The sequence below is a fragment of the Schistocerca piceifrons genome, chromosome 2 (assembly GCF_021461385.2).
Source record: "Schistocerca piceifrons isolate TAMUIC-IGC-003096 chromosome 2, iqSchPice1.1, whole genome shotgun sequence".
NCBI lineage: Eukaryota > Metazoa > Arthropoda > Insecta > Orthoptera > Acrididae > Schistocerca > Schistocerca piceifrons.
The window spans coordinates 613,263,008-613,290,560 of NC_060139.1; the positions used below are offsets into that span (position 1 = coordinate 613,263,008).

Genomic DNA, 27,553 nt, shown 5'->3' on the forward strand with positions numbered 1-27,553 from the left:
TAAATGTTCCAAGTACCAGTAGTCATGGATTTACATATCATTTTGATTGTAGTAAAAAGAAAAGTGAAAAATGATCACAGTAAAAAAAAAAATAAGTACTGTAAAAATAGGCTTGAGTACTTAAGCAACTTCAGATAGTAATATTGTGAAAGCTGTTTGCTAGACTAATTTTTAGCCTTTTCCACTTAACCTGATTTTTTCATTTACAGTTGTTTTTATTCCTGGAAAATCTTCTTTATTTAGATTTGGAAAGTGTCTGAAATGTAGCATTTAAAGCCCTAAATCAGGCTTCTAATTTTTAAAATTTTCCCTCCTCCTTATTTGCCATGCGATTACTGAAAGTCGCTTCTCGAGGTTGGCAGCTGTGGTAGTACCTCATCTGTGAAGGCCCTGGTAGGACTTTCAGTGTACTTAGCAAGAAATAGCTCAGCTGCTTGTCACTGTGGATGCACCAAGTGCGGGTGGCCAGACCATAAGAGAGAGACTTTTTAGGGTGTAAGGAATGACAGTTATCAAAGCGTAGGTGCTATTGATAATTAGTGGGTTTGATATGGATGAATGTTCTTATGGAGGTATTGTAGAGTTGGAGATCCACAGCCAAGAAGGTGAAACATGGGGCTGAGGAAGACTGGGTGAAGCTCACATTGAAGAGAAGGTGTTGAAACAGTGGAGGATGAGGACTGAGTATCTTCGCTCTGAGTCCAGATCATGAAGATATGATGAGAGAACCTAGACCAGAAAAGCGGTTTAGATGTTACGTGGCTTGGAAGATTTCTTCTGCATGGCCCATAAATAGGTTGGCATATGACTTCTCAGTGCCTTTCAGTGGATTTGTTTCTGGGTTTCATCTTGAAGAAGTGGTAGTTATAAGTAAGGATATAGCTGGCTAGACTGCCTTCTGAGAGTACCTTACATTCAACCTGGCCTCACCTTCTTTTCTCACCTCCATTCTCAAAAATACAAACTTCTTTGTCAGAGGAAAGAACATCAATTCACAATGATAAAAAAATCCTAATCTGAACACTCCTCGACCTCACTGTGTGCTACATGTGTTGCGTGATTTCCTGCACCTTAATGAATTGATTGGTGGCACATTCATACATCTGTCCCATTCTAGTACTACTTCCCAGCTCTCATTTCCCCTTATGCCTTCTCCCCACTGCATTTCTCCTCTCATCCACCCTGCCATTCACAACCCATCACTCCAGTCAAGCTACAGTCCTGGGACAAGGTGGATGATTTAGACTATGGAACCATGTGTTTGTATGTGTGGGTGTGGGTATGAGTGGGTGGGTGGATGGGTGGGTAGGTGGGTGGCTGGCTGGCTAGCTAGCTGAGTGCCTGCATGCATGCACACATGTGTGCCCTGTGATAGAGCATCAGAAACCCTCTCTCACCCAAGAGGAATGAAGAGTAAGTTTCACTGTGTCATATGTGATGAAGATGTTATAAATGAGGCATAAAATGAGGTAGGACAAGGATGAGGATAAATTTTGGTCATATCCTTTTCAAAGAAATCGTCTCAGTATTTGCTGTAATTGATTTAATAAAATCATTTAAAACCTAATCCTCATGATGAGATGTGGATTTGAATCATACACATTTTAAATTCAAATCCAGTGTTGTAACCATTCATGTTACTTCATGTTGTTCTAACTAGGAACACTAGAAAACACAGGCTGTAAAAGAGACGCAATTTATTGGGTCACACAGCGACATCAACAAGAATACCATGAACGTAGTTTACCCATCTCGGACACATTTAACAGCCAGGGGCCCAAGGCCCTTGCCTGCCCTTATAAAGAGGCTGTCCACATCAGGTGTTGCTGGTGTAGTGCTGTGTACACGTGGTGGACCTGGTGGAGGTGGTTGGTGAGCAGGCTGGCTCAGGAAGTTGAAGAGTTGAAGCCGTACCGTTTGAATGTCAATGTGCACTAGCTTGCTGTTGTGACCCAACATATGACCACTATGGGCAGTCGGTGACGTAACCATTGCGATGCCATCCATGATGCTCTGACCAAAGAGGCATCTCTGGCATCAGTGGCAGTGCTGAGAGGGCAAAAGTGCAAGAAGTCCGTGACACAACTGGACCAGCACCTACATATGAAAGTGAATAGGATGAGGTCATCCCCGCCAACTGCAAAGCCCAGGGTTAGCCATGGACAGGATCAGCGACGGGGGGACAGATGCCATCGTGACACTGGAGTTCACAACAATGGCACTGGCATGGGTAGCAGACAGTGGACTGGAGAGGGGAGGCTCTGATGATGGAGACCTGGCTTTCACCTTGGCTGGTGGTGGTGCTTGCTCACTGCAGTGTCAGATGCTGCAGGAAACAAACTTCTGTCTGTGTTGACAACCTCAACCAATGGAGTAGACACAACCTGCGGGGTGGCCAGGGCTGCCAAAGAGCAAGGCATCAGGCTCATGGCCCAAGGAGAAGGCTTGTCCCCATCCTGGGATGTAATTGCTCCATTGGCATGCCACGATTTGATCTTCGGAGCGACCCATGAAGATGAAGTGACCCTGCTGTCTGTGGACGATGGTCAGAATCCGAATGCCTTGACTCGAACTGGTATACCGGGCACAAAAGTCAGCAAAAGCAGTGTTGCTGGGGGACACCTGCCCAGCAGCAAGAGATTGAGCATTGTCTGTGGCTGACAACCATGCAGGAGCTAACTGGGACACTTGGCCCCAACTGGCATCATTGTTAAGGACTTAAAAAGAGTAAAAAATTGAAATCCTCTCAGCCAATAAATATTCGACATATTAGTGCATCTGTGTCTTATATGTTCGAACAAGGTGTTTTGTCTTGCCAGTCAACTATGGATGGAAGATAGGTGCCATGATGTAATGAAAGGCATTGTGCATGCAGAAGTCCTTGAAATATTTTATCCCAAACTGAGGGCCATTATCTGAAACCGTGGTGCAAGACAAGCCTTCTGTGGAGAATACCTTTGAAGAGCTTTGACAGTTGTATCTGCTGCCACAGGTACACAACATATGCCATAAGGAAAATGAGATAAAGCAGCAATTGCCAGTAACTGGAAAGTATTGAGAGAGAGAGAGAGAGAGGCCAGTGAAAGCAATGTGGGCTGTTTCTTGAGGCTGTGTAGGGGCCGGCAGTGGTGAAAATACAGTACGCAAGACTGTCTGCTGACCCGAACACTTGCGGCTGCCTGCAAAAAGGAGTTCCACTTCCTGAATGATGCCCGGCCCTAATACATGGTGGTGCACTGACAGTTTTATGTGAGAGATAGCCCCAGTGATCCTGATGTAATAAGGAGATGTTCTCCTGCCACAGAGCTGCTAGAACCATGATGCAGACCATAAACCCTACTGTTGATAGGAGAATAATGCCATCCAAGAGGGAGAGGTGATGGGACAACACAATAATAATTCTGAAGCTTGTCTGATACTGACCCTTCAGATGGTCGGGCTATCCATGTTGCCTCGTGTTTACTACCTGCTGGGGCATTGGATCTGCTGCTACAAAGAGGCAATACAGGAACTAGTGACAGGGAATCCATGCACTGTGTGCCTCGCCTCTGTATGCATTTGAAAACAGAGAACTTCCTACTGATCAAATAAGGGGTCAAAGAAAATGGGTAGCCAGGACAGACCATCAACATTTGCATGTTGCATTTTGGGACGAAAATGGGTCTCAAGATTGAACAGAGCAAGAACAGAGCCCAAAATTAAAGACAGTGAGTGGCTTTATCTGTTAAGGACACTGACTGGCTAAACAGGGAACCAAGGGCTTAGAGTTGGTAATTATATCAAATTTTGCAGCATCTGAAAACACATTAAATTTTTTATGGCATAGACCATAGCAAGATTATCTTTTTCCACATGAGAATAATGTTGCTGAGCTTAGTTGTGTTTTTGATGGAAAGGCAGTAGGCTGTTTGGAATTGTGTGAATGACAACGGGCCAGGACCCTCCCGACACTGTACTGAGATGTATCAGTTTCCAGGATCAGATGCTTGCTGAGTTGAAATGTTGCAAGACACGGCATGGAGCAAAGACTATCCTTAAGATCACAAAGGGATGGTCACAGGCTGTAGACCAAAAAAAGGAGCACTTTTCTGAAGCAACATGTGAAAGGGGTGGGTGATAGTAACTGCTCTGGCAAAAAACATGAGAGAGTACACCACTCTGGCAAGGAATGCCTCAAGTTCACATAGATTAGACTGATGGGGCAAAGCTATAATAGTGGCAACATGTTATTCCATGCTCTTCTGGGAAAGTTCATGGCCCAGATAAACAGTGGGAGGCCGGAAAAAGTGAGACTTAATGACGTTGTGTTTGAGTTGCAGAGGGAGCCTGTGTGTTAATAGTGACCCTGAAGTCACCATAGAGCTGAAGCTGACTGGATGGATTCTTTACAATCACTAAGGGTGCAGTCCATTCACTTGGGGAAATGTCTAATCAGTCCCAATGATTTTAAGCAATCCAGCTCCATCATAACCTGGTCGTGTAAAGCAACAGGCACCGGCGGTGCCAGAGGTTTTGAGGGTGATGTCTACAGTGAAAGTGTTTGCCCAACTTAACCCTGGGGCAAACTGATCTGAAAACTCAGAACAGTTTGTGGGAAGCCGCTTGTTCTGACACCAGATGCACTGCATCCACAGTAGAAAAACCAAAAGTAACAAAGGCATCTGACCTAATCACATTTCTAGTACTCACATAATTAACCAGCAAGTACATAATGGAACCAACAACTGACTTGTAAATTGTGTCGGTCATGAATTGGCTGAGACTATGAATTTGCGATTTGTTAAGGCTTACCAATTGACACTCAATGTGAGCCAGTTGTGGGGGTCCTAGCCTGGCATACATCTGTTAATTGAGTAGGGACCTATGTTGACTTGTAGGGCTAATGGATTATCTACCACCCAAACTTCAATGAAAAGTCTGTTCTGACCTACAGATAGTGGCAAACATGGCAATACAAGAGTATGAATATATGTATGCTGATGTCCACTGATTCCTGCAATTTCTGGATGCAAGTTCATTAGAACTTTCTATTCCATATCCTCTCATCATTCAAGCCTTAGAGCTTGTACAAGGTGGAAAAAACTCACCCTGTATATAGCGCACCATAAAGAAATCTTAACCTGCTTTTGAAGCGGCCTGGCTTGCTCTTACTTCATCTATTTAATTCTAAAAGAGATGTTATAATACTTTGAGATTTCAGTATCAAATTTCTAACATACAGTAGTGGGAAGTGAGATCTGGAAAATTTGATGTACACTTACAACCTTGTCCCAGTGGTGAATTTTCCCACCAGAGTAACTTCTAATTCAAGCATCGTATTTGTAGACCAAAGGAATCTGGGAAGCATCACCATTAGTAAAATACTGAATGGTCCCTCTCATCATGATGGTCAGAGACTTACCGTTCATAATATGATTACTTGCCAGAATAAAACTGAGCCACAGTGGGAGGTAGTCAGGCCCATAAATGATGAAACAGTTAAGGACTTTGTCATACCTCCAAAATGTAAATTGGATCACATACACATAAAACAGATGTCAGTTCCAAATATAATTTGTTTATCAATGAAATTGCATCATTATTTGAAGTTTCCTTCTCAAAAAAGGTTTACAAGAATCGACCCAAAGAAATCACAAGAAAGTCATGGATCACAAAGGGGATAAGGATATCCTGCAAACACAAATGTGAATTGTAGATAACAGCAAAACATTCAGAAAATTCTGCCCAAATAAATCATTATAAAAAGTACTGTAAAATATTAAGGAAAGTAATTAAACACTCAGAAAGTTCATATTTTAACACCAAAATCAATCACTCCTGTAAAAAAATCAAAACAATGTGGGACATAATCAGGAGTGTGGCAGGTGTCAACAGTGCCAATAAACATCTAGACTTTGTTTTAAATATTGATAATGAACATATAAGCCATCAAGAGACAGTTACCAAAACCTTCAACGACAGCTTCATAAGTGCTGCTGCGCAAATAGGTTGCAATGGCTCTTTAGAAAGTGCCGTGGACATACTAAAGCACCATTTTCCCAATCCACAAAGTGAAATAAATCCATCCTCCATAACCAGAAAGGAGGCAAAGAAAACCATTGCATCATTTAAAAACAAAGGATCATCAGATGTAGAATATATTTCCAGTAAACTACTAAAATGCTGCTCTTATCAACTACACAAAGATTTAGCCCACATATTTAATGCCTCTATGTGGCAGGGTGTCTTCCTAGATGGAATGAAGCTTGCTATAGTGAATCCACTCCATAAAAAGGGAGACCCAATGGATGTCACTAATGATCATTCCATCTCTCTTTTGACCGCTTTTGCAGAAGTTCTTGAAACATTACTGCATTCCAGAATTGTGAGGCACCTTGAAAATTTTAACATATTCAGTGATAGACAGTTTGGTTTCTGAAAAGGTATGTCCACTAATGTACAATATTTTTGTTCACAAAAAACATATTGAAATCCCTTAACAACAACAACAACAATAATAATAATAATAATAATAATAATAATAATAATGAAATGAAACCAGTTGGAAACTTTTGAGATCTCTCTAAGGTGTTCAGCTGTGTGGATCACAAAATACTTATCAAAAAAGGAAGGCACTATGGCATCTTAGGGGCAGTGGGAAACTCACTACAATCTTACCTAAATGATAGGATGCAGACGGTGGTTCTTGATAAGAGCAGGTTAGCAGGGGAGGAGATGGAGTAAAACTGGGGCACTGTACTCCCTCAGGCATCAGTCCTCGGTCCACTGCTGTTTCTGTTTTACATAAATGAACTACCCTTGTCATATAAAACATTCAAGTTTACTATGTTTGCCACTGATACTAGTGCTGTGATATACAACAAACAGTCCACTGACATAGAAGCTGAAGTCAACAAATTACTTTTAAAACTCTTAACCTGGTTCAGAGTAAACTCAGTAACAGTAAACCTGAGCAGAACCAGTTGCATCCACCTCAGTTTTGATGACAATGTCCCAAAAGAGACTCCTGTTTTACATGACTATGTAGCATGAAATTCGTAGGTCTCTCATAGACGGTAGGGTCAGCTGGGAACATCATACCCTCTAAACCATAAAACGTTTGTCCTCTGCTACTTTTGCCATTAGCACAATCTCACAAATTGGAGATATCAGTGTCACAAAATATGTTTATTTTGGGTACTTCCTTTCCGTCATGTGCTATGGAATTACCCTCGGGGGTAATTCATCTTCATCAAAGAAAATCTTCTTGTAACAGAAAAAGGTGGTCTGAATAATGTGTAGAGTACACGCGAGAATCTCCTACCATAATCTGTTCAAGAAGCTTGGTATACTTACTATGACTTTCCAATAGATCTACTTGATAATGAGTTTTGTGGTAGACAATCCTGCCCACTATGAAAGCAACCAAATGTTCCACTATCACAACACAAGAAGGAATGATGACCTTCATTGTGAACAAAAAATCTAAATCGGGTGTAGAAAGTGTACACCACTTCAGTGTTAAAATTTTTATTCACTGCCAATTCCATGTCTGTATTTGTAAAGTAGCTACTATGTCTTATGAAAATACATCTGTATATTTTTTAAGTCATTCCACATCCTAGTGTGTCACGCATTAAAGGATCTAAGGAATATGTATATGGATGAATAAAGTAAATTAATAAATAAAATAAATACCTAAAATAGACTGCTTACTCCTGTGCCATAATGAGAACATAAATTTCAGTTTGATAAAATTAGGCACACTGAATTTCAAACGCCTCCAGCTCACAAATAAGTGGATTCTCTACCTGTACAAAATAGCCCTGTGTTAAGGAACTATGCCCTGTCCTCAATGCTATGAATGAGACTCAAGTTCATCTGAGAGATGACAAACTGGTGTCCAGGATTGCCCTGTCAGTTTTATGACAAATTGTTTTCTGTCCCCAGCTACTTACTCTCTTATGAACACAATCTTTCTTCTCTAAAGTGAGGCACTAGCTTGCAGGAATGTGGTACATTTTGGTACAATGACCACTTCACATGCCCTATTGGCCACCAAATCAGCTATTTATTCCCTGTATTTTTTCACTCTTGGTTCACCATAAAGGGAGAAGGGTATAAATAATGTTCCATTCACTAAGTGTTATGAAATTGTGATTAGCTATCTGGGTTTTTTGACTGTGTATTGGTCAGCTCTCAGAGACTGTCACACTTACTATCTTTGGCACCATGATGCTGTTATAAAAGCTAAGTTGCCATGCTGTTGTAGAGTCTCATTTACTTAAAAAAAGATAAAAAAGAATACAAATTAAATCCTGTGTAGCTCAACTTTCTCTGTACCTTATACATCCTGGAATGTACATTTTCTGTCAGTAAGTTGTATAACTAATTTTGTGCTCACCTTTGTTGATTTTTATTTGCCGTTTATATGTGATGCAATCCACTGACAGAATGGCCCTGAAGTTATTTTGTAGCTGCAAACTCCATCATAAGTGCTAATTAAAAAGTCATTTTTGCAAAATGTCCACTTTCTCTTGTTAAGAGATTTATATATTGCAGTTACAATTCAGAACACTTCAATTACAGATAGTTTGAAGACTTTTGTGTGGACATTGCTTGTATGTTAAAATCTAGCAATACCCTTTTAAGTCTAGATAACGAATGTCAATTTCATTTATTGTGATGTCACCATTATTGTCACTACCTTCTAGATCCCATCGCCCACAGTCCATTTCTGAGCTGCAGTGGTGGTGGCACAGAGTAATTGTGCAACTAGCAGGTGCTACAGTGTGCAGAAAGACAGCTCTTTTCACCTTGTCTTGCAAATGTATTGCATCCACCCAAACTCAAGCACATGCACAGAAGAAACAAAAAGTCTGCACATAGTTTACAGGTTGAAGCTACCTACTCAATGAACTAGAAGACACTTGCCAAGGTCGTCAATTAGAGAAAGACATGTGGTAACACATCACATTCCTCAAGTGATATGTTACACCACAGTCCATTATTTTCCGCATTCATGTCATAAGGGATTACACATGCATTATCACCTTTACACCACTCGGGAATGTTGAACAGATGAGGTACCCAAAGGGTTGCATAAGTTTTACTTTGTATCACAGACTTTTACTGCAACGATACAGATCTATGTGCAGATACTTTTTCTGATTCTTACAACCATGCTTCATCCAAGAATGTGCCATTGTCATGTACACCATAAATATACAAGCAAGACATCATTATACATCATTTGAACTGCAATTCATGTACAAGCAGCAGTCAAATGAAAATGAGACAGATGGAAAAAAAGTTGTTGTTGTTGTGGTCTTCAGTCCTGAGACTGGTTTGATGTAGCTCTCCATGCTACTCTATCCTGTGCAAGCTTTTTCATCTCCCAGTACCTACTGCAACCGACGTCCTTCTAAATCTGCTTAGTGTATTCATCTCTTGGTCTCCCTCTACGATTTTTACCCTCCACGCTGCCCTCCAATACTAAATTGGTGATCCCTTGATGCCTCAGAACATGTCCTACCAACCGATCCCTTCTTCTGGTCAAGTTGTGCCACAGACTTCTCTTCTCCCCAATCCTATTCAATACTTCCTCATTAGTTATGTGATCTACCCATCTAATCTTCAGCATTCTTCTGTAGCACCACATTTCGAAAGCTTCTATTCTCTTCTTGTCCAAACTATTTATCGTCCATGTTTCACTTCCATACATGGCTACACTCCATACGAATACTTTCAGAAATGACTTCCTGACACTTAAATCAATACTGGATGTTAACAAATTTCTCTTCTTCAGAAACGCTTTCCTTGCCATTGCCAGCCTACATTTTATGTCCTCTCTACTTCGAACATCATCAGTTATTTTGCTCCCCAAATAGCAAAACTCCTTTACTACTTTAAGTGCCTCATTTCCTAATCTAATTCCCTCAGCATCACCCGACTTAATTAGACTACATTCCATTATCCTTGTTTTGCTTTTGTTGATGTTCATCTTATATCCTCCTTTCAAGACACTGTCCATTCCATTCAACTGCTCTTCCAAGTCCTTTGCTGTCTCTGACAGAATTACAATGTCATCGGCGAACCTCAAAGTTTTTATTTCTTCTCCATGAATTTTAATACCTACTCCGAATTTTTCTTTTCTTTCCTTTACTGCTTGCTCAATATACAGATTGAACAACATCGGGGAGAGGCTACAACCCTGTCTTACTCCCTTCCCAACCACTGCTTCCCTTTCATGTCCCTCGACTCTTATAACTGCCATCTGGTTTCTGTACAAATTGTAAATAGCCTTTCGCTCCCTGTATTTTACCCCTGCCACCTTCAGAATTTGAAAGAGAGTATTCCAGTCAACATTGTCAAAAGCTTTCTCTAAGTCTACAAATGCTAGAAACGTAGGTTTGCCTTTTCTTAATCTTTCTTCTAAGATAAGTCGTAAGGTCAGTATTGCCTCACGTGTTCCAGTGTTTCTACGGAATCCAAAGTGATCTTCCCCGAGGTTGGCTTCTACTAGTTTTTCCATTCGTCTGTAAAGAATTCGTGTTAGTATTTTGCAGCTGTGACTTATTAAGCTGATAGTTCGGTAATTTTCACATCTGTCAACACCTGCTTTCTTTGGGATTGGAATTATTATATTCTTCTTGAAGTCTGAGGGTATTTCACCTGTTTCATACATCTTGCTCACCAGATGGTAGAGTTTTGTCAGGACTGGCTCTCCCACAGCCGTCAGTAGTTCCAATGGAATATTGTCTACTCCGGGGGCCTTGTTTCGACTCAGGTCTTTCAGTGCTCTGTCAAACTCTTCACGCAGTATCATATCTCCCATTTCATCTTCATCTACATCCTTTTCCATTTCGATAATATTGTCCTCAAGTATATCGCCCTTGTATAGACCCTCTATATACTCCTTCCACCTTTCTGCTTTCCCTTCTTTGCTTAGAACTGGGTTTCCATCTGAGCTCTTGATATTCATACAAGTCGTTCTCTTATCTCCAAAGGTCTCTTTAATTTTCCTGTAGGCGGTATCTATCTTACCCGTAGTGAGATAGGCCTCTACATCCTTACATTTGTCCTCTAGCCATCCCTGCTTAGCCATTTTGCACTTCCTGTCGATCTCATTTTTGAGACGTTTGTATTCCTTTTTGCCTATTTCACTTACAGCATTTTTATATTTTCTCCTTTCATCAATTAAATTCAATATTTCTTCTGTTACCCAAGGATTTCTACTAGCCCTCGTCTTTTTACCTACTTGATCCTCTGCTGCCTTCACTACTTCATCCCTCAAAGCTACCCATTCTTCTTCTACTGTATTTATTTCCCCCATTCCTGTCAATTGCTCCCTTATGCTCTCCCTGAATCTCTGTACAACCTCTGGTTCTTTTAGTTTATCCAGGTCCCATCTCCTTAAATTCCCACCTTTTTGCAGTTTCTTCAGTTTTAATCTACAGGTCATAACCAATAGATTGTGGTCAGAGTCCACATCTGCCCCTGGAAATGTCTTACAATTTAAAACCTGGTTCCTAAATCTCTGTCTTACCATTATATAATCTATCTGATACCTTTTAGTATCTCCAGGGTTCTTCCATGTATACAACCTTCTTTCATGATTCTTAAACCAAGTGTTAGTTATGATTATGTTGTGCTCTGTGCAAAATTCGACCAGGTGGCTTCCTCTTTCATTTCTGTCCCCCAATCCATATTCACCTACTATGTTTCCTTCTCTCCCTTTTCCTACACTCGAATTCCAGTCACCCATGACTGTTAAATTTTCGTCTCCCTTCACAATCTGAATAATTTCTTTTATTTCATCATACATTTCTTCAATTTCTTTGTCATCTGCAGAGCTAGTTGGCATATAAACTTGTACTACTGTAGTAGGCGTGGGCTTCGTATCTATCTTGGCCACAATAATGCGTTCACTATGCTGTTTGTAGTAGCTTACCCGCATTCCTATTTTCCTATTCATTATTAAACCTACTCCTGCATTACCCCTATTTGATTTTGTGTTTATAACCCTGTAGTCACCTGACCAGAAGTCTTGTTCCTCCTGCCACTGAACTTCACTAATTCCCACTATATCTAACTTCAACCTATCCATTTCCCTTTTTAAATTTTCTAACCTACCTGCCCGATTAAGGGATCTGACATTCCACGCTCCGATCCGTAGAACGCCAGTTTTCTTTCTCCTGATAACGACATCCTCTTGAGTAGTCCCCGCCCGGAGATCCGAATGGGGGACTATTTTACCTCCGGAATATTTTACCCAAGAGGACACCATCATCATGTAATCATACAGTAAAGCTGCATGCCCTCGGGAAAAATTACGGCTGTAGTTTCCCCTTGCTTTCAGCCGTTTGCAGTACCAGCACAGCAAGGCCGTTTTGATTATTGTTACAAGGCCAGATCAGTCAATCATCCAGACTGTTGCCCTTGCAACTACGGAAAAGGCTGCTGCCCCTCTTCAGGAACCACACGTTTGTCTGGCCTCTCAACAGATACCCCTCCGTTGTGGTTGCACCTACAGTACGGCTATCTGTATCGCTGAGGCACGCAAGCCTCCCCACCAACGGCAAGGTCCATGTTTCATGGGGGGGGGGGGGGGGGGGGGGAAGTAATCACCATAATTGTCAATACATTTGCCCCACTGTGAGACAAGACAGTCAGTGCGTTCATGGGAAAAGTTTGTGGTTACCTGTGGAACCACGATTGTACCCAGGCATGCACCTCTTCGTCCGAAGCAAATCAGTGGCCACAAATGTCTTTCTTCAGTGCTCCAAATATATGGATATCTCATGGGGACAGATCAGGTCTGTATGGAAGACGTGTGAGAGCTTCCAAGCAGAACTTCTGCATCGACTCAAAACAACCTTGGCAGTATTTTGGCAGGCATTATCGTGTGGCAGAATAATGCTGTTCATCAGCGTTCCTGTGCATTTGAAATTCATGGTGTGCTTCAGTTTTTGCAAAGTGTCCACATACCATTGTGCATTAATTGGGCCACTGTTTTCCAGAAAGTCAGTGAGCAGCAGACCGTTGCAATCAAAGAAAAAGGTCATCATGACTTTCCTGGAGCTGACATGCCTGTTGTTTTGATTGTGATGTAGAAGTTTCACTGAGGAGCCCTTACACGCCCTTCCCTTGCAATTTCCATATTTTTGGAGCTCTGATGACAGTCATTCGCAGCTGTCAATTTGCTTTTGGCAAAGAGGAGCGCACACAGGTACAATTGTGGTCTGTAGGCAAACACAAACATTTTTCCATGAAGACATGGACCGTCTTGGCTAACAGGGGAGAAAAGCATTAACATTTGTGACAGTTAATTTTGAAATAAGAAACTTTTCCTTATTTTCTCCCATCTTTCTCATTTTCAATTGACTGTCCCTTATATGATCACAAATATAGTACTTCATAAATATAGCCTTTGTTCTGTATCTCCACTGTTTTGCTACTGTTATGCTACTTCTTTTTAAGTGAATGTATTCTCCCCAGTTATGCAATGAATGTGATGTGAACTAACCAACTGAAATATTATCAAGTGTTTCTAGCCCACTAGATTCTTTATAAAAACTTGTATTTTATTATTTTATGACTAAAAGAGCTGGAAATTATTCAGCCCACTATAGTTTATGGCAGTGTACTTGTTTTAGATTATATACTTTGGGATGTTTCCCACTGAATTTGAAGAATGTTCAGAGGGGAAGAAATTTCATGTAACAATTTTGATACTGTGGTGCCAGATTTGTGATCATTGACATGTTTATTTGGAGTACAGTTCTCCTCTCTGGATCATCTTTCTTCTTCCCTTGGACTTTATCTCCTGTGCAGTCTGGCCTGTGCAGATGAGAAAAATATTGCATGTATAGGTTCAACAAGGTACCAAATATCTGAGGAATTTGTTTAAAGACATGCATGTGTTCTTTCAACTTATACAGCTCTGGAAACTCCCATGTACAATTGTCTGCAATTTAGCTTTGGCATTTACATAAAATGTTAACGAAATTATCAACAGCTCAGTGTCCACTCTCTAACAGGCTTTAGCACAGACTCTCCAGTAGAAACTCACTCTATTTTTTTATGACATAAGCCATTGTCTAGTCACGCTATTCTACGGAGTGCAGCATGTCTCAGATGCAGGGGTGCAGCTGCACACAATAACTGGCACATCAGCAGGTGCTCAAACTGCAGACTGCCCCCTTCTTGCCCCCACCCCCTTCTTGCAGAAACACTGCTTCTATCACACTTGTTAACATGCACAAACAGTACAAATTCTCCACATAATATGCATATTCAAAACTCCATAAAAGTAATAATAAAAATTAACTATATTTTTGGCGAACACCATTCGTTGGTACTATTAACATGTGCAACACATCACTTCACAGAAATGGTATGTTACACGTCAGCTGGTATGTTGATACAGTAAATTACTTATTTATTTATTTGATTCATTTCATGGAATATTACACAGTGTGCTGCAGAAAGTGGACAAAATGTGTTAATATTACATTGGGTACATTATGAGTCACAATACATTGAAACAAGTTTATATAAGATTTGCTTCACTGATCGGTACATGTTTCACACTCAACCATAACCAGCATGTTTACTATTTTAGGCATTCTTTTACAGAGTAAAAACAGTGACACAGCAACTAAGACTTGGAATATGTTCTTGCTGTATAACCACTGATCATGTAGATATTGAGTGGTAGGTAGGAACTTCTCACTACCTTCCGACCATCACCCTATTTCTATACTTACAGCACTATCCACGCCTTAGAATAGGTAGGCGATGACCAGCTTCCTGATGTTATAACTACAAATTAGCTACTCTCTCTCCCCCAAATAACCTACCTGCTTCCCTCTCCTCTCACAAGACCGCAGACCTTGTCATGATTGGTTGGACTGCATGCCTCAAAGATGCGGAAAGACAAACACTCATATTGTAAGTACAGCCATCTCATAGCCTTGCTATGTTGGTACTGTGAATCACTGAAAGCAAGGGTAATTGTAGGTCATTATTTCTCAAGGACATGCAGCTGTACTGTGTACTTTAATGCTGGATGGCATTTTAATGGGACAAATATTTTGAAAGTAAAATAATCCGTCAGGTGAGGACTACACAGGAGAATGTTGTCATCAGGAAAAACAAATCTTGAATCCTGTGAGTCAGCACTTAGAATGTTAGATACCTCAATCAAGTAGCTAGGTTAGAGATTTTATCTTTAAGTGGATAGGCTGAAGTTAGGTATAGTGGGAAGTAGGGAAGTGGGGTGGTAGGAAGAACACTACTTCTGGTCGCGTGAGTATAGGGTTATCAACACAACATCAAATAGAAGCAGTGCAGGGGTGCATCTGTCATGAGTTGAAAAATAGGTACACAGGTGAGCTATTAAGGACAGCAAATACATACATAAATTCTTTTGAGTCACCATATGTTGCATGGTGGAAATTATATTATACCAAAGCAAGTCATTCCCTTTCCTTCTCCACTTGCAAATGGCGGCTTCTGTGCAAGCCCTAATTTTTCTTGTCTTGTCTTTGGATTACTTATGTGAGATGTACATTGGTGGCAGTAGAATCTTCTGAAGTCAGTCTCAAATGCTGGTTCTCTGTACTATCTCAATAGCATTTTACATAAAGAAAATTGTCTTCCCTCCAGGAATGCCCATAGTACGCAGGTTTTGATCAGATACCAGTAACATTTCTGGCACATACCTCTGAATAGCTTTGATGTCTTCCTTTTATTTGACATGGTGGGATCCCAAACACTCAAGCCGTGTACCACTAATACTATATCCAAATATTATAGGATTGTAGCTCCTACTCATCTGCATTAACCCACATTTTATGTGGATAGAATATCTGTTTGGTGTGATAAATGGCAACTTCCTCTGAACAAGTCATCCTGTATCCTCCTACAGCCACTGTATGATGACAGTTTCCCATAGACTACAGCGTCATCAGCAAACAATCACAGACTGCTGCATACTCTACCTGTGAGAATGCATGCCATCCAGGACAATATACAAAGTTCTGTTACCTAGGAGCCCTCAAGCCACTCAAATATCTGAGAACTTATTCTGCACGCTCAGACCTTCGTTAACAGTCTGCTGTTGGGCATTGTGTCAAATACTTTCCAGACTTCATCCACAATTTGCTGGAGTTTTTGCAAGAAAAGAACAAGCTGAGTATTATACCAGTGATGGCTTCTAAATCCATGCTGCATTGTGAACAGAAGCTTTTCTGTCTCAAGACGTATATTATATTCCAAGTTAGAATATGCTCAAGAATTCAGTAGCAAACTGATGGTAAGGATTTAAGTCTCTAATTTTGGGGGGGTCCTTTCTTTTACTCTACTTATATATGGGAGTCACTTGCATTTTTTCAGGTTGCTTGAGACTTTGTGTTGGGCGAGAGTCGTGTTAAGTGCAAACTAAAGGGGTAACTGCAGGTATTAGGTGAAGGAGACTAGGTCTTTGACTGATGCAATGTAGTTAAATTTGATTATGGGACTGTAGGGATTGGTGGTGGTAGGAGGTTTGTTTGCTGAAGCTTACTGTGCTTTTGATAAGTAGTGGTATTCCAAGACAGGAATAGTCAAAACAGTATTTCGGATAACTTTTTGAGATGATACTTAAAAAGCTACATCACTTACTGGACGGTTAAGTCTTCAGTCTGGGAGATAAAGTGGGGGATGTTTGGATTACATAACAGAAGAATCTTGTGTATAGAGCAAGGATGCCTGTCATGACTCCCTCTCTGTTATTCGAAGTTGTGGTTATTAGACATTAGAGCAAGTGTTGGAAGTTTTTGTGACAAAATTGCATTAGTTTTGGGGGACACATCTAAGTAAAATACTATTTCAGAAAAATGGTGGGAGATTTAGATTTCACTAGGAATGGCACTGATTTCTGAATTTAAGTATGTAGGTGGAGTGAGAGCCTACCAACAGGTTTAAGATGGGATGTCCTTACTCTCATCTCTCTCTCTCTCTCTCTCTCTCTCTCTCTCTCTCTCTCTCTCTCTCTGTGTGTGTGTGTGTGTGTGTGTGTGTGTGTGTGTGTGTGTGTGTGTGTGTGTGTGTGTTTCTACTGCTGTTGAGATCGAAACTATTTGTCACCAGATACTTGGAAAAAATTATATTCTTTTCATTTCTATCATTTTTGTTGTTATTAATATTTATTGTATTGTAATTATTATTGCTGCAATTGTTGGTGGTAAACGTATTGGAATTCATAATAAATGAAAGATTGGTGCATTTAATACAGTGTAACAGAGCTTTTATTTACAGTAGATGGTGATCATTGTGTGAGACATTATCTTTTTCTTCTCTTTTGAAAGGAAAAACTGTTGAGACATTGCAGAGAATATTGTTGACAGCCTTAACGGAATGTGTCTATTACCAGCCTTCAGTTTTGCTCTTGGATGATCTGGATGCTATAGCCAGTGCTGTCCAGCTGGAGCACACAGAACACACTTATTATGACAGGTACTTTTCACTAATTTTCCAGTAAATGAAGTATTACTAAACAAGAATACAACCAACAGACAACTTACATTGATTACACACTGCAATGAAATGAAACGAGCAGTTCTTTTAAATTTTTTTGAGATAAAAGTTTATAGCACTCTCTGTTTGCAAAGCCATAGATGTGAACGTATTCTCTTACATACCCCAACTGTCCAAAAAGTTTGAGACTGGTTTTTTTTTTTTTTTTTTTTTTTTTTTAAAAAAAAAGGGGGGGGGGGAGAGAAAAGTTAAGATGGTGGTTTTAATGCTTAGGATATTCTACATAGTTTTCCCCCCTCTTGAGTTTTACTAGCATCACTGTCAGTCATTTTTGGACATGTGTGTGAATTCTGTAATAAACAAGCAGTCTGTTCATTCATTCATTCATTCCTCATCTTCTGTAGATTCCACCAAGACACTGTACTGCTTTATGCTAGTGACACTTATGTCATCTAAATTTAATCAATGAAGGAAGCTGCTACTTTGGAAAAAGATGCTGCCTGGTCCTGTTTACTGTATAGCTGCTGTTCACCTTCTGTTAGTGGCTTCGTATTTCCTTGATTACAATGGTATTTTACAAAGTGAATATTTTTACATGTTATTTGCATAGGTTAATACTTGTCACACAGCTTTATAACAAACTCTATCACTTGTCATGCAGCTAACAAAACTTTTCAATCCGTGAGTCTGTATATTCAAGTGCCCTGTGGAAAAAGGGCTAATGAGGCATATTTTTAATTTTCTGTTGAACTGGTAGCCATTCCCAATTTCTCACTGTATGATAGATGGAAGCTTGTTGAATATCTAACCTCCAGAGTATGCTACATAACTCCATCCTGAACCCTGGACAAGGGGGCAAAGTCTACATGAAAATTATTTTTCTCTCTTATATTGTGACTGTGCATATCACCGTACGTTGAACCTTGATTTTTATCATCAGCAGCAAAACATATTAAGGAGTAAATGTATTGGTAAATGAGTGTATTGATTCAAAGACCCTTAAAATGGTGCTAAAAGAGGTACAGTTATGTATTTTACAAAATATTCTCACTGCTCACTTCTGCTGAACAAGCACCATAGGTACTTTACATGCATCGCCCCAACAAATAATTCCACAAGACAACAGGGAGTGACAATGTGCTAAATAAGTCAACACTCTTGTCTTTAGGTGAGCACAATGAGAGATGCTTCTGAGGACGTAACATGCTGTATCCCTGATTCCAGGAAGGGAAAGTGCCCCAAGCCCTCCTTCCCCCTTTGAACACCTATGGAGTTACCATGTCTTCCAGTCCAGAGAAAAGCAACTCAGTTGTTCAAATATATGCACTAACTTTGAACTCTTAATATTTGTTTTTATAATGGTACAATAAAAATCATTTTTAAAAACCTATTTCCTGCAGTGTAATGCACAGAAACAGTTGCAGTGTCCTCCAACCAAAATGGATAAAATAATTTGTTTATATTGTTTTTTATTTAATTTCAGTGTACAACAAAGAGACAGTTAATATTTAAGATAATTAAAATCAGTATTACATAAATGGGCAAGGGTGTTTTGGAGCTGATGGCAGAAAGTACACTACTTTTGCCAAAGCATATTCAAGAGTCTTGAGGTTACAGCATCCAGTCAGAGAATGAGGATACAAAACTGCACGTTATCTCAAACTGTTGGGGAAAAAATTAGCCTATTTGCCAATATTTCAAAGATGAGTTGTAAAATTCTAATAACCAACTTAGAGCGTAAAACAGTGAAAACTGAGAGTTTTTGTGAAAGGAAATATTGACCAATATATATAAACTGAAAGACAGACTCTAAGACAAACAATAGCATATTGAAGAATGTTCTTTTTCCCTTCTTGGTGCTCAACAGATAGGACAAGAAATGTGCTGCTTATGCTGAAGCACGAGGTTGACAACAACTGGGGAGTTACAAGACATCTCAGCAATGAAGTTTGGAATGTTACAGATAATAGTAGTGAGGATGTTTTGATGATTGAATATGAATTACATCACTGGTAAAAAATGCAGCAATGCAACTGAGTAAACTTATTTTTTAATGATGGAAATAATGTGTTAATGTGTTTAGCAGCACAGTACTTATTTCATAAAAGCTAAATGAGCAATTCATTTCAGAAGCAGTATGATACAGGTAATGTCTAACTTGCAAACACTTTAGGAATAAAGGACACCATTCATCAAATAGCAGAAGCATTGTTGTCTCCAAGCACACAAAAAAGAATGAATCTTTGTTAGCTTTTGTAAGAAATTCTGTGAGGAGCTATGGACTGGGATTGAAGTTGTCAGTTGGGACGGGTAGAGGGAGAAAGAGGTGGGAAGCAGGAGGAGTTGTTGGGACAGGTGCCTAGCAATTAAAAGGGAGGAAGCAGGAAAGCAAGATATGACATTGAGAGGTAGGGGCGGCAGTTGCATGGGCAAGGCATGTGATACAAGGACACCAGAGCTGGTGAGGTGTGGCATGTAGTGAAGATGACATGGGGGTGTGGATTGGGAAGGGGTGACAGGATGGAGGAGGGACACAACACACTGCTGAGCACAACATGCTCTGGTTCAGTGGCTGCTTCACAGTCCATGATATCTGGATCCTTCCCACCAGCACCAGCTTTTCTGAACTACATAAATGGAAGTTACCCTTGCAACACGTACTTCACTCCTATAATCCTCTTGGCATTAATCTCTACCAATCCACTCTCCCCACAACATCTATCCAACAGCTTCCCTTCATCTATCCTGTCATCCCTTCCCAGTCTGTGACCCCATGTCATCTTTATCATGTGCTGCACATCACTGGCTCTGGTGCCCATGTGTTGTGTCCCTAGCCTGAGCACATGCCATCCCTCCTTCCCACATTCCTAGGCTACACACCTGATGTCTCTCTCAGTGTTTTTTTCTGTTATCCATTTGTCCCCAACCCATCCTCTTGCTTCCCATCTCTTTCCCCACCAAACTTTGTGTGTGTGTGTGTGTGTGTGTGTGTGTGTGTGTGTGTGTGTGTGTGTGTGGAGGGGGCAAGGTCGTGCATGCACTTTAGCACATCCAAGGATTTCTTCCAAAAGCTAACAACATTTCGTTCCTTTTTGTGTGCCTGCCAACAGCTCAGTGCTTCTACTATTTGGTAAGTGGTTACCTTTACTGCTAAAGGGTTTAATTCTGCCAGAACTTTCCTTATTATAATAATCTCCAACTTGGAATGACCAAAATATTTTAGAAGGACCACTGTAAATGTGTGTGTCTGTAAAGTGTACTGTCTTTGATATGGCCTATAAGTAGCTGGACTAATAATAAATCGATGATAACCACAAAAGAATACCACAATTTTTTTCATGATTGGATCCTTAACATGGTTTCTAAGATGTATTTGGAATTATGGAATATTCATTTTCATGTTATAATATTGAGGTTTTCGTATTATTCTGCAGTCTCAGGGTGGAACTGGTGAAGTCCCAATGAGAAATTGGAAATAAAATTTGATGACTGTCTTCTTAATATAGTGTCTAGTGATAGCAGCAGAATAAGAAATGATAGGAAAAGAGGTGGGAAAAGGAACTACTGCAGATAGTCATATTGGGTGTTGTAAATAGAATGAAACTACTACCTGTTCTTTCAGTGTTTAGTTTTAAGAGTATGCCAAGATACTCTTTGTGTAAAAAGTTAGCTAATAATTCTAAAGTAGTCTTTCGCAGTATATAGTTGAGGCAAATGTATTTCATTATCATTATTTCATTTCAGTTTCAGATGCTTCTAATTATTGGCTTTTATGCATATTACTTCATGGATAAGTTAACAACAGAGGTGAAAATCACACTACAATAGCTTTTGCAGGAACTGACTTGAATAAAAAGAGATGAACAACCCCTGCACAGGAAAGGAGGCATTTTCTATATTATAGGCATTCAGAAAATTTAGATACTCATTAACAGGATAAGGACTAGTTGTCTACACCAACTACAAAGACCTCACTTTTCGGATCACTAGTCAGCTGGGTCATAGGTACCTAATACAATAGGTTTTATTAATGCCAAACTTCAGTTTCAAGATATGATATCTGAAAGGAAGTGAGATTCGCTGATTATATTTTATTTTTAATTATTTATTTATCTGATTTTGTGGGACCATGGAAGACAAAGCTACATGAGTCAGCTCGTAGTTTACAGCCCGTTTTCTAATAAACTACTAAAGAAACTAAAAAATTAACAAAACATGAAAGAATATATGAATAAATAAAATTTTACAGAGAGAAGTTCTCTCCTAGTACTATGAAGAACATCTGTCCAGAATAGTGCATGCCACATAGAAACATTTCAACTTAGATATAAAGACTGGAGGTTTATCACTCAATTATTTCAAGTTCTGGTGGAAGGCTGTTGAAAACGAAGTCTGCTGAATAGTGCACACCTATCTGTACTGTGCTCAAGAAAGTGTTACACAAGTATAAATTAATTTTCCATGTAGTGCTCAGTGAGTGAATGTTGCAGTTTCTTCTGAATGAGCCATTATTGTGAATAACAAATGCTATGATGGAGATATTTACAAGGACGGCAGAGACAAAATTCCAAGACACATGAATAACAGCCTACACAAAGCTCGCAAACTGACATCACGGATCTGTCTGACCAATCTTTTCTCAGCTGAGAATAAGTAAGAAGATAGCAGCATGTTTCAAGTTTTCTTTCACTGCTTTGTTCTCATCTATCATTAAGACTGCCAATAATGGGGAGAAACAGGGTTCACATTGTTGCATTTCTATAATAGCACACAATAAAATCATCATACCACCTGTTGTCAGAAAACGGATATGAAATTCAACTTTTTAACCATTTTTATTCTATGATTTAATCACCTTTATTAGTGATCAAAATAAATTCTTGCGTATGTATCATGCATTGTTTTCTCAGTTTGGACCATAACTTCAAATAGCAATTAGTATAACAGAATGCGTATTGTTGAGAATACTCATCATGTTAATATGAAGATTGTGTCATTTGTAAGTATGACAAACCTCAGATGTAGCATTCTGTCAAATATACAAATGCAGAAATTCAGGAATCAGTCAACTGGATGAGACACATGTGGGTATGATTGATGCAATGTTCCTAACACAGTCGCATCATGGTCTGCACTTGAATGTTTTTAGTGTTACTTGCACAATTAATTTGCAAAAGCATTGAATGTAACCAAAACACTGTTCGTACACACTCTGTGATTTCCAATATTTTCACTTGGTATGTTTAAGATGACACATCTGTATGCCCCACAAATCTGGATATATTGCATGATTGAACTAGCTGTCCAAATGAAGACACTCAATGAGGCCTATTTTCAAACTCTTGTCCAGTGCTGATAATGCTGTCTCACACAACTATGCAGCATCTCCATGTCCTTCAGAGTGATCACTCAACGTTTGATGCTGGTCATGCCCCTTATATACCCTACCAAACTTGGTAACAACACTTAACACAAACAATGCTAATGCACTCTGGTGGCTGTTCTACTTATCACTTAGAATTGCAGGTCTAATCAGTTAACTACCTGCCAATGGTGTTACTTATGCAAAATTAAATTATCATCAGACCATGTCTCCCATGTTCTTCACCTTTTTTGTCAGACAGTGTAAATTCTCAAATTAATTACTGATTTGGCCACAATGGAATTTTTAAGCAGCAAAATTGAAGGTGAACCTTTGCTAACAGCATTACAAAGGCCCTAGGAAAAGTTCAAAACAGAATAAAGAAATTGACATAGTCCATCATGTATTAAAATACTGTTCTGTGTTACTGCAATGCTTTGTCCTGTGATTCTGTCACTGGATAGCCAGCAAGAAGGAAAGCTAGAGGACTATATATTGTAGATGAGTTAAAGAGATTTACATCAGTGAAGTGATGATAAAATTGGTTACAGGAGTGGCTAGTTGATACCACGATCAGTTTTTGGTGGGGATAGGAGAAATGATAAGAAAAATGACATGTAACATCCATTCTTCAAATTTACAACCTCCAATAAGCATGGTGTAGTAGTGACGCTCCCAAGTAGGTTGGTTCGTGAAGCGGGGATCATCTTTATTTCTTTTTCCTTCTTTTTTCCCAAGGTACTGTCAGCAGACTCAAGACTTATCCCAGTATCCATTCTCATAGTACTGTTATACCACTGCCATCCTTTCTTTTAATTGTGATACAATGGCAAATAGTGTAGGAGGATAATCGCTTCTCATGAAGGGCATTGAGGTTTTTAACTGGGATGACAAGATTCTTTGAGGACTTGTTGGTGACCATGAGTCTCGAAATATGTAGCACCCTAAAAAACTGTTTATTTCTCAACTGTACGTTAATGTTTTTTGCGTGTTTTAATTAACAATGGCAACAAAAATCCAGGTGATTTTGTGAAGTCCAATGACAGTATTGTGTGATGGACTGGATAGGTTTACTTGATTACATGTAGTTTTTGTGTATGTGTGTAGGTAGTGAGAGAGAGCAAGATATGAAAGGTTCCATGAAGTTAAAATTGTATATAGGTAGTAACAGGAAAAATTGATATTTTGGAGGTTGATCATGCATATTTTCTGGGTATTTTGGTCTAAGGGAGCTATGATCACTGGTGGCTCATTACAGAGTAATGATGTAATTATGATTTATTTGGCTTTGTTACCAGAATTATCTTTGTTCTGTGAAAATATTTGCACAACACTGAAAAAGCTTGCAACACATTCTCTTCAAAACATAGTTACACAATAGGATTCAATTATTCATGGGGCCTATGTACAGTTGCATAACTACCGTGATGTGGTTGCCATCACTGTGGGAACAACTGAGCGTAGCGCCTTTATGTCACTCTTCCAGTGCCTTCAGTGAACTCACATGTGAGGTCATATTGGACAACTCCTCATCAGTTATTTCCATACTTCTGTGTATCACTATTGACGTACAACTGACACAGCCAGAAAAAAACAAACCTGAGACAGAACTAACTGGTACTGAATGCAGGCTTGAGGCTCAAGTGTAAAGGAGATATTACTGCTGTCAACAGCATGAACTGTGACTGGATGATACAAGTTTGTTCTCAAGTGAGACGTAAAGCACATCCTATTGACATTTGTGCTGCTGTGAGTATATTTTCATTGCAGTATTGATACAAGGGGTAAGAGATCAAATGAAATGTAATTATTAAACAATGGAAAATCCAGGATGGAATGTAACAATATTATGAAAAGGAAAGATGTGGTGCATCGGGTTCAAGCTACAGCTCTTCCATGAGAGATTCAATGAGGTGACGGTGGGCCCAGTTATCACTTATAGGAAAGTATGCTTGAAGACCATTATTTGTAATTGTGAAGCAATTATTGTGTGGTATCGTCAATATAAGGGTGTGAAGGGTAAATGAAGTGGCCTGCGGTGATTCGGATATAAGCTACTGGTCTCCCAGGAGAGATACATTGAGGTGACATTGCGCCCGGTTATCACATTTAGGAAAGTGTGCTTGAAGGACACAATATTTAATCGCGATGCAATTTCTTTGGGGTATCATCAATATAAGGGTGTGAACCATAATGTAATTTGGCTGCGTGCGTCGGATACAAGCTACTGGTCTCCCAGGACAGATTTAATGAGATGACTGTGGGCCCAGTTACCACTTATATGAAATTGTGCTTAAAGACCATAATATTTAATCGCAAAGTAATTTCTGTGTGCTATCGTCAATATAAGTGTGTGAAGGGTAAATTAAGTGGGCTGTGGCGCGTCGGATACAAGCTACTGGCCTCCCAGGAGAGATTCAATGATTTGACGGTGGGCCCAGTTATCACTCATACGAATGTATGCTTGAAGAACATAATATTTAATCTCGATGCAATTTCCGTGTGGTGTCGTCAATATAAGGTTGCTACTCACCATATTGTGGAGATGCTGTGTTGCAGATAGGCACAACAAAAAGACTGTCACAAATAAAGCTTTGGGCCAGTAAGGACTTCATCAAAAATAGACCCCCCCCCCCCCCACACACACACACACACGCACACACATGACTGCAGTTCCCAGTAACTGAAGCCACACTCCAAATTGTGGCTTCAGTTGCCTGAGAGAGAGAGAGGGGTGTATCATGTATTTTTGATGTAGGCCTTACTGGCTGAAAGCTTTATTTGTGACAGTCTTTTTGTTGTACTTATCTGTGACTCAGCATCTCTGCTATGTGGTGAGAATGTAATTATTGTATACTGAGCCACAGAAGACCGCAGGTCCCTTATACCAAAATATTCAGAAAATTCCATGAACAGCCTTCGAAAGTTCAGTGTCATTGTGTTACACACTGTAAATATGGCAAATGTTCTCTTTTATTTACGTTAATTTAGATTTTTTTCTTTTATCTGCATGTACATACTGTGGGTGGCAAGTACTCTTGAAATAACACTTCTGGTGCAGTTATCTAATTCAACCAAACATTTCCCTGTAGAGAGCAAAGTCAGCTGTTGGCCACCACAAGAGTATGTCTCTGGCAGTGATTGATTTGATGCAAGAGTTTTTTTCACAAGCACAAAGTGATTGACATGAAAACTTGTTATTGAATGAGGTAGTGCCATGGTTAGCAAATTGGACTTCCATTTTGGAGAGGGAGAGAGTTCAAATATCTACCCAGCTGTCATAGTTTAATGTTTCCCTGTATCAGGCAAAGCAGATTCGCTAAGGCAAGGTTACATGTTTGAGCTCTGACATGTAAATATGTGAAAGGTGATGATGTGAAGTTGAAACTATGTTGAATACCACAGTGATTCACTAGGCATTGTCCTATTTTATGTGGTATGCTATTACATTCTCCAATTTTTGAACTGATATGCCTAGTCAGTTATAAGGGGATCTACAGTTTAATGTGGACTCCAAGCCATGGTGTCACTCGATATTTTTCACATTAAAAAACTGCCGTGAAAGATAGAGGGAACAATAACTGACAGAAGAAGTCCTAGAACTGACTGGAAATTGAACTCTGGTTCCTTGGATCTGTAATTAACTGTTACCTACTGAGCCATGGGGCCCTACTGTATATCATGAATTAGTGTTAAATAAGGTGACAAAATAGGAGACTTATTTGAAACACTGAGGCCGAGAGAGAGAGAGAAAACTTTCTAATTCAACAGGATTTCACTGAAAGAATACAACACACTGATCCTTTATAAATATTTGAAACTGCAAAAGTACCATATGTAGTTAGAAAAAGAGAAGTTATTTGTAAACACAGCTGCAGAAAAGACATGCTCTTGAAAATTAAACCACAACTTTAAGCCATTCACATTAAGTTGAGTCACAAGAACTTCAGTTACCAAGTCAATCAATAGGGTTTTTGCATTCACTGTGGAGACCTTATAAATGTTGACTATTCCATGTATATTAGCAGAAATTGGTTCGAACTTTTTAATGATGGTGTAATAGGTTTTTGCACTCACTAGGATTAAGATTTCCAGCTCAAAAATTAAGAGTATTCATGAAGACATGTTGCTTACAGATTTCCCTAATTGTTATTTAAATGTGACAATAGTCGAATATTTAGTGGAATGTTCAAAATAAGGCATTTATATGAATAATGGAATAACTATTTATCATTCATTCACTAGGTAAACAATAATAAAAAAACTAAATTAGACATATTTCCTTATTAGTGAAAGTTATCACTAGTCTTCTTACATAAAAATTGCTGTTAATGCACAGTAAAACCTGGTTAATACCAAGCTACTGTTATCATTAATCAGCTATTGTTTAAAAGCATTAGCATTTTACTATTAATTTCACGTGTACTTGTAATAGCTTGTAAATGTATGGTACAAGATGAGTAAGACACCTCTCAAATTTTTTTTTTAAAAAAAGATAGCAACTAATCATGACATGAACTCATGAAGTATGGAAACTTTGTTCAGTAAGTATCACAGTACATCATAGAACATGGCACATGTTGTAAATGCAACTGCAGGGGTTTTGAGAACATGTCCTCTTTCTAGTACGTTACCTCCTGCAATGCAATTTTATTAGTCAACAAAAGTGTGAATTTTTATGTGGATCAC

The 27,553-nt window shown here is 39.3% G+C and overlaps 1 protein-coding gene across 1 annotated transcript in view; it reads left to right on the forward strand.

The window, feature by feature from the left end:
- Positions 1 to 27,553, forward strand: part of LOC124776403 (peroxisome biogenesis factor 1) — a 388,232-nt gene that overhangs the window by 108,811 nt on the left and 251,868 nt on the right. The window contains 1 exon segment of the mRNA XM_047251383.1: positions 17,334 to 17,481. Coding sequence (XP_047107339.1) covers positions 17,334 to 17,481 — 148 coding nt within the window.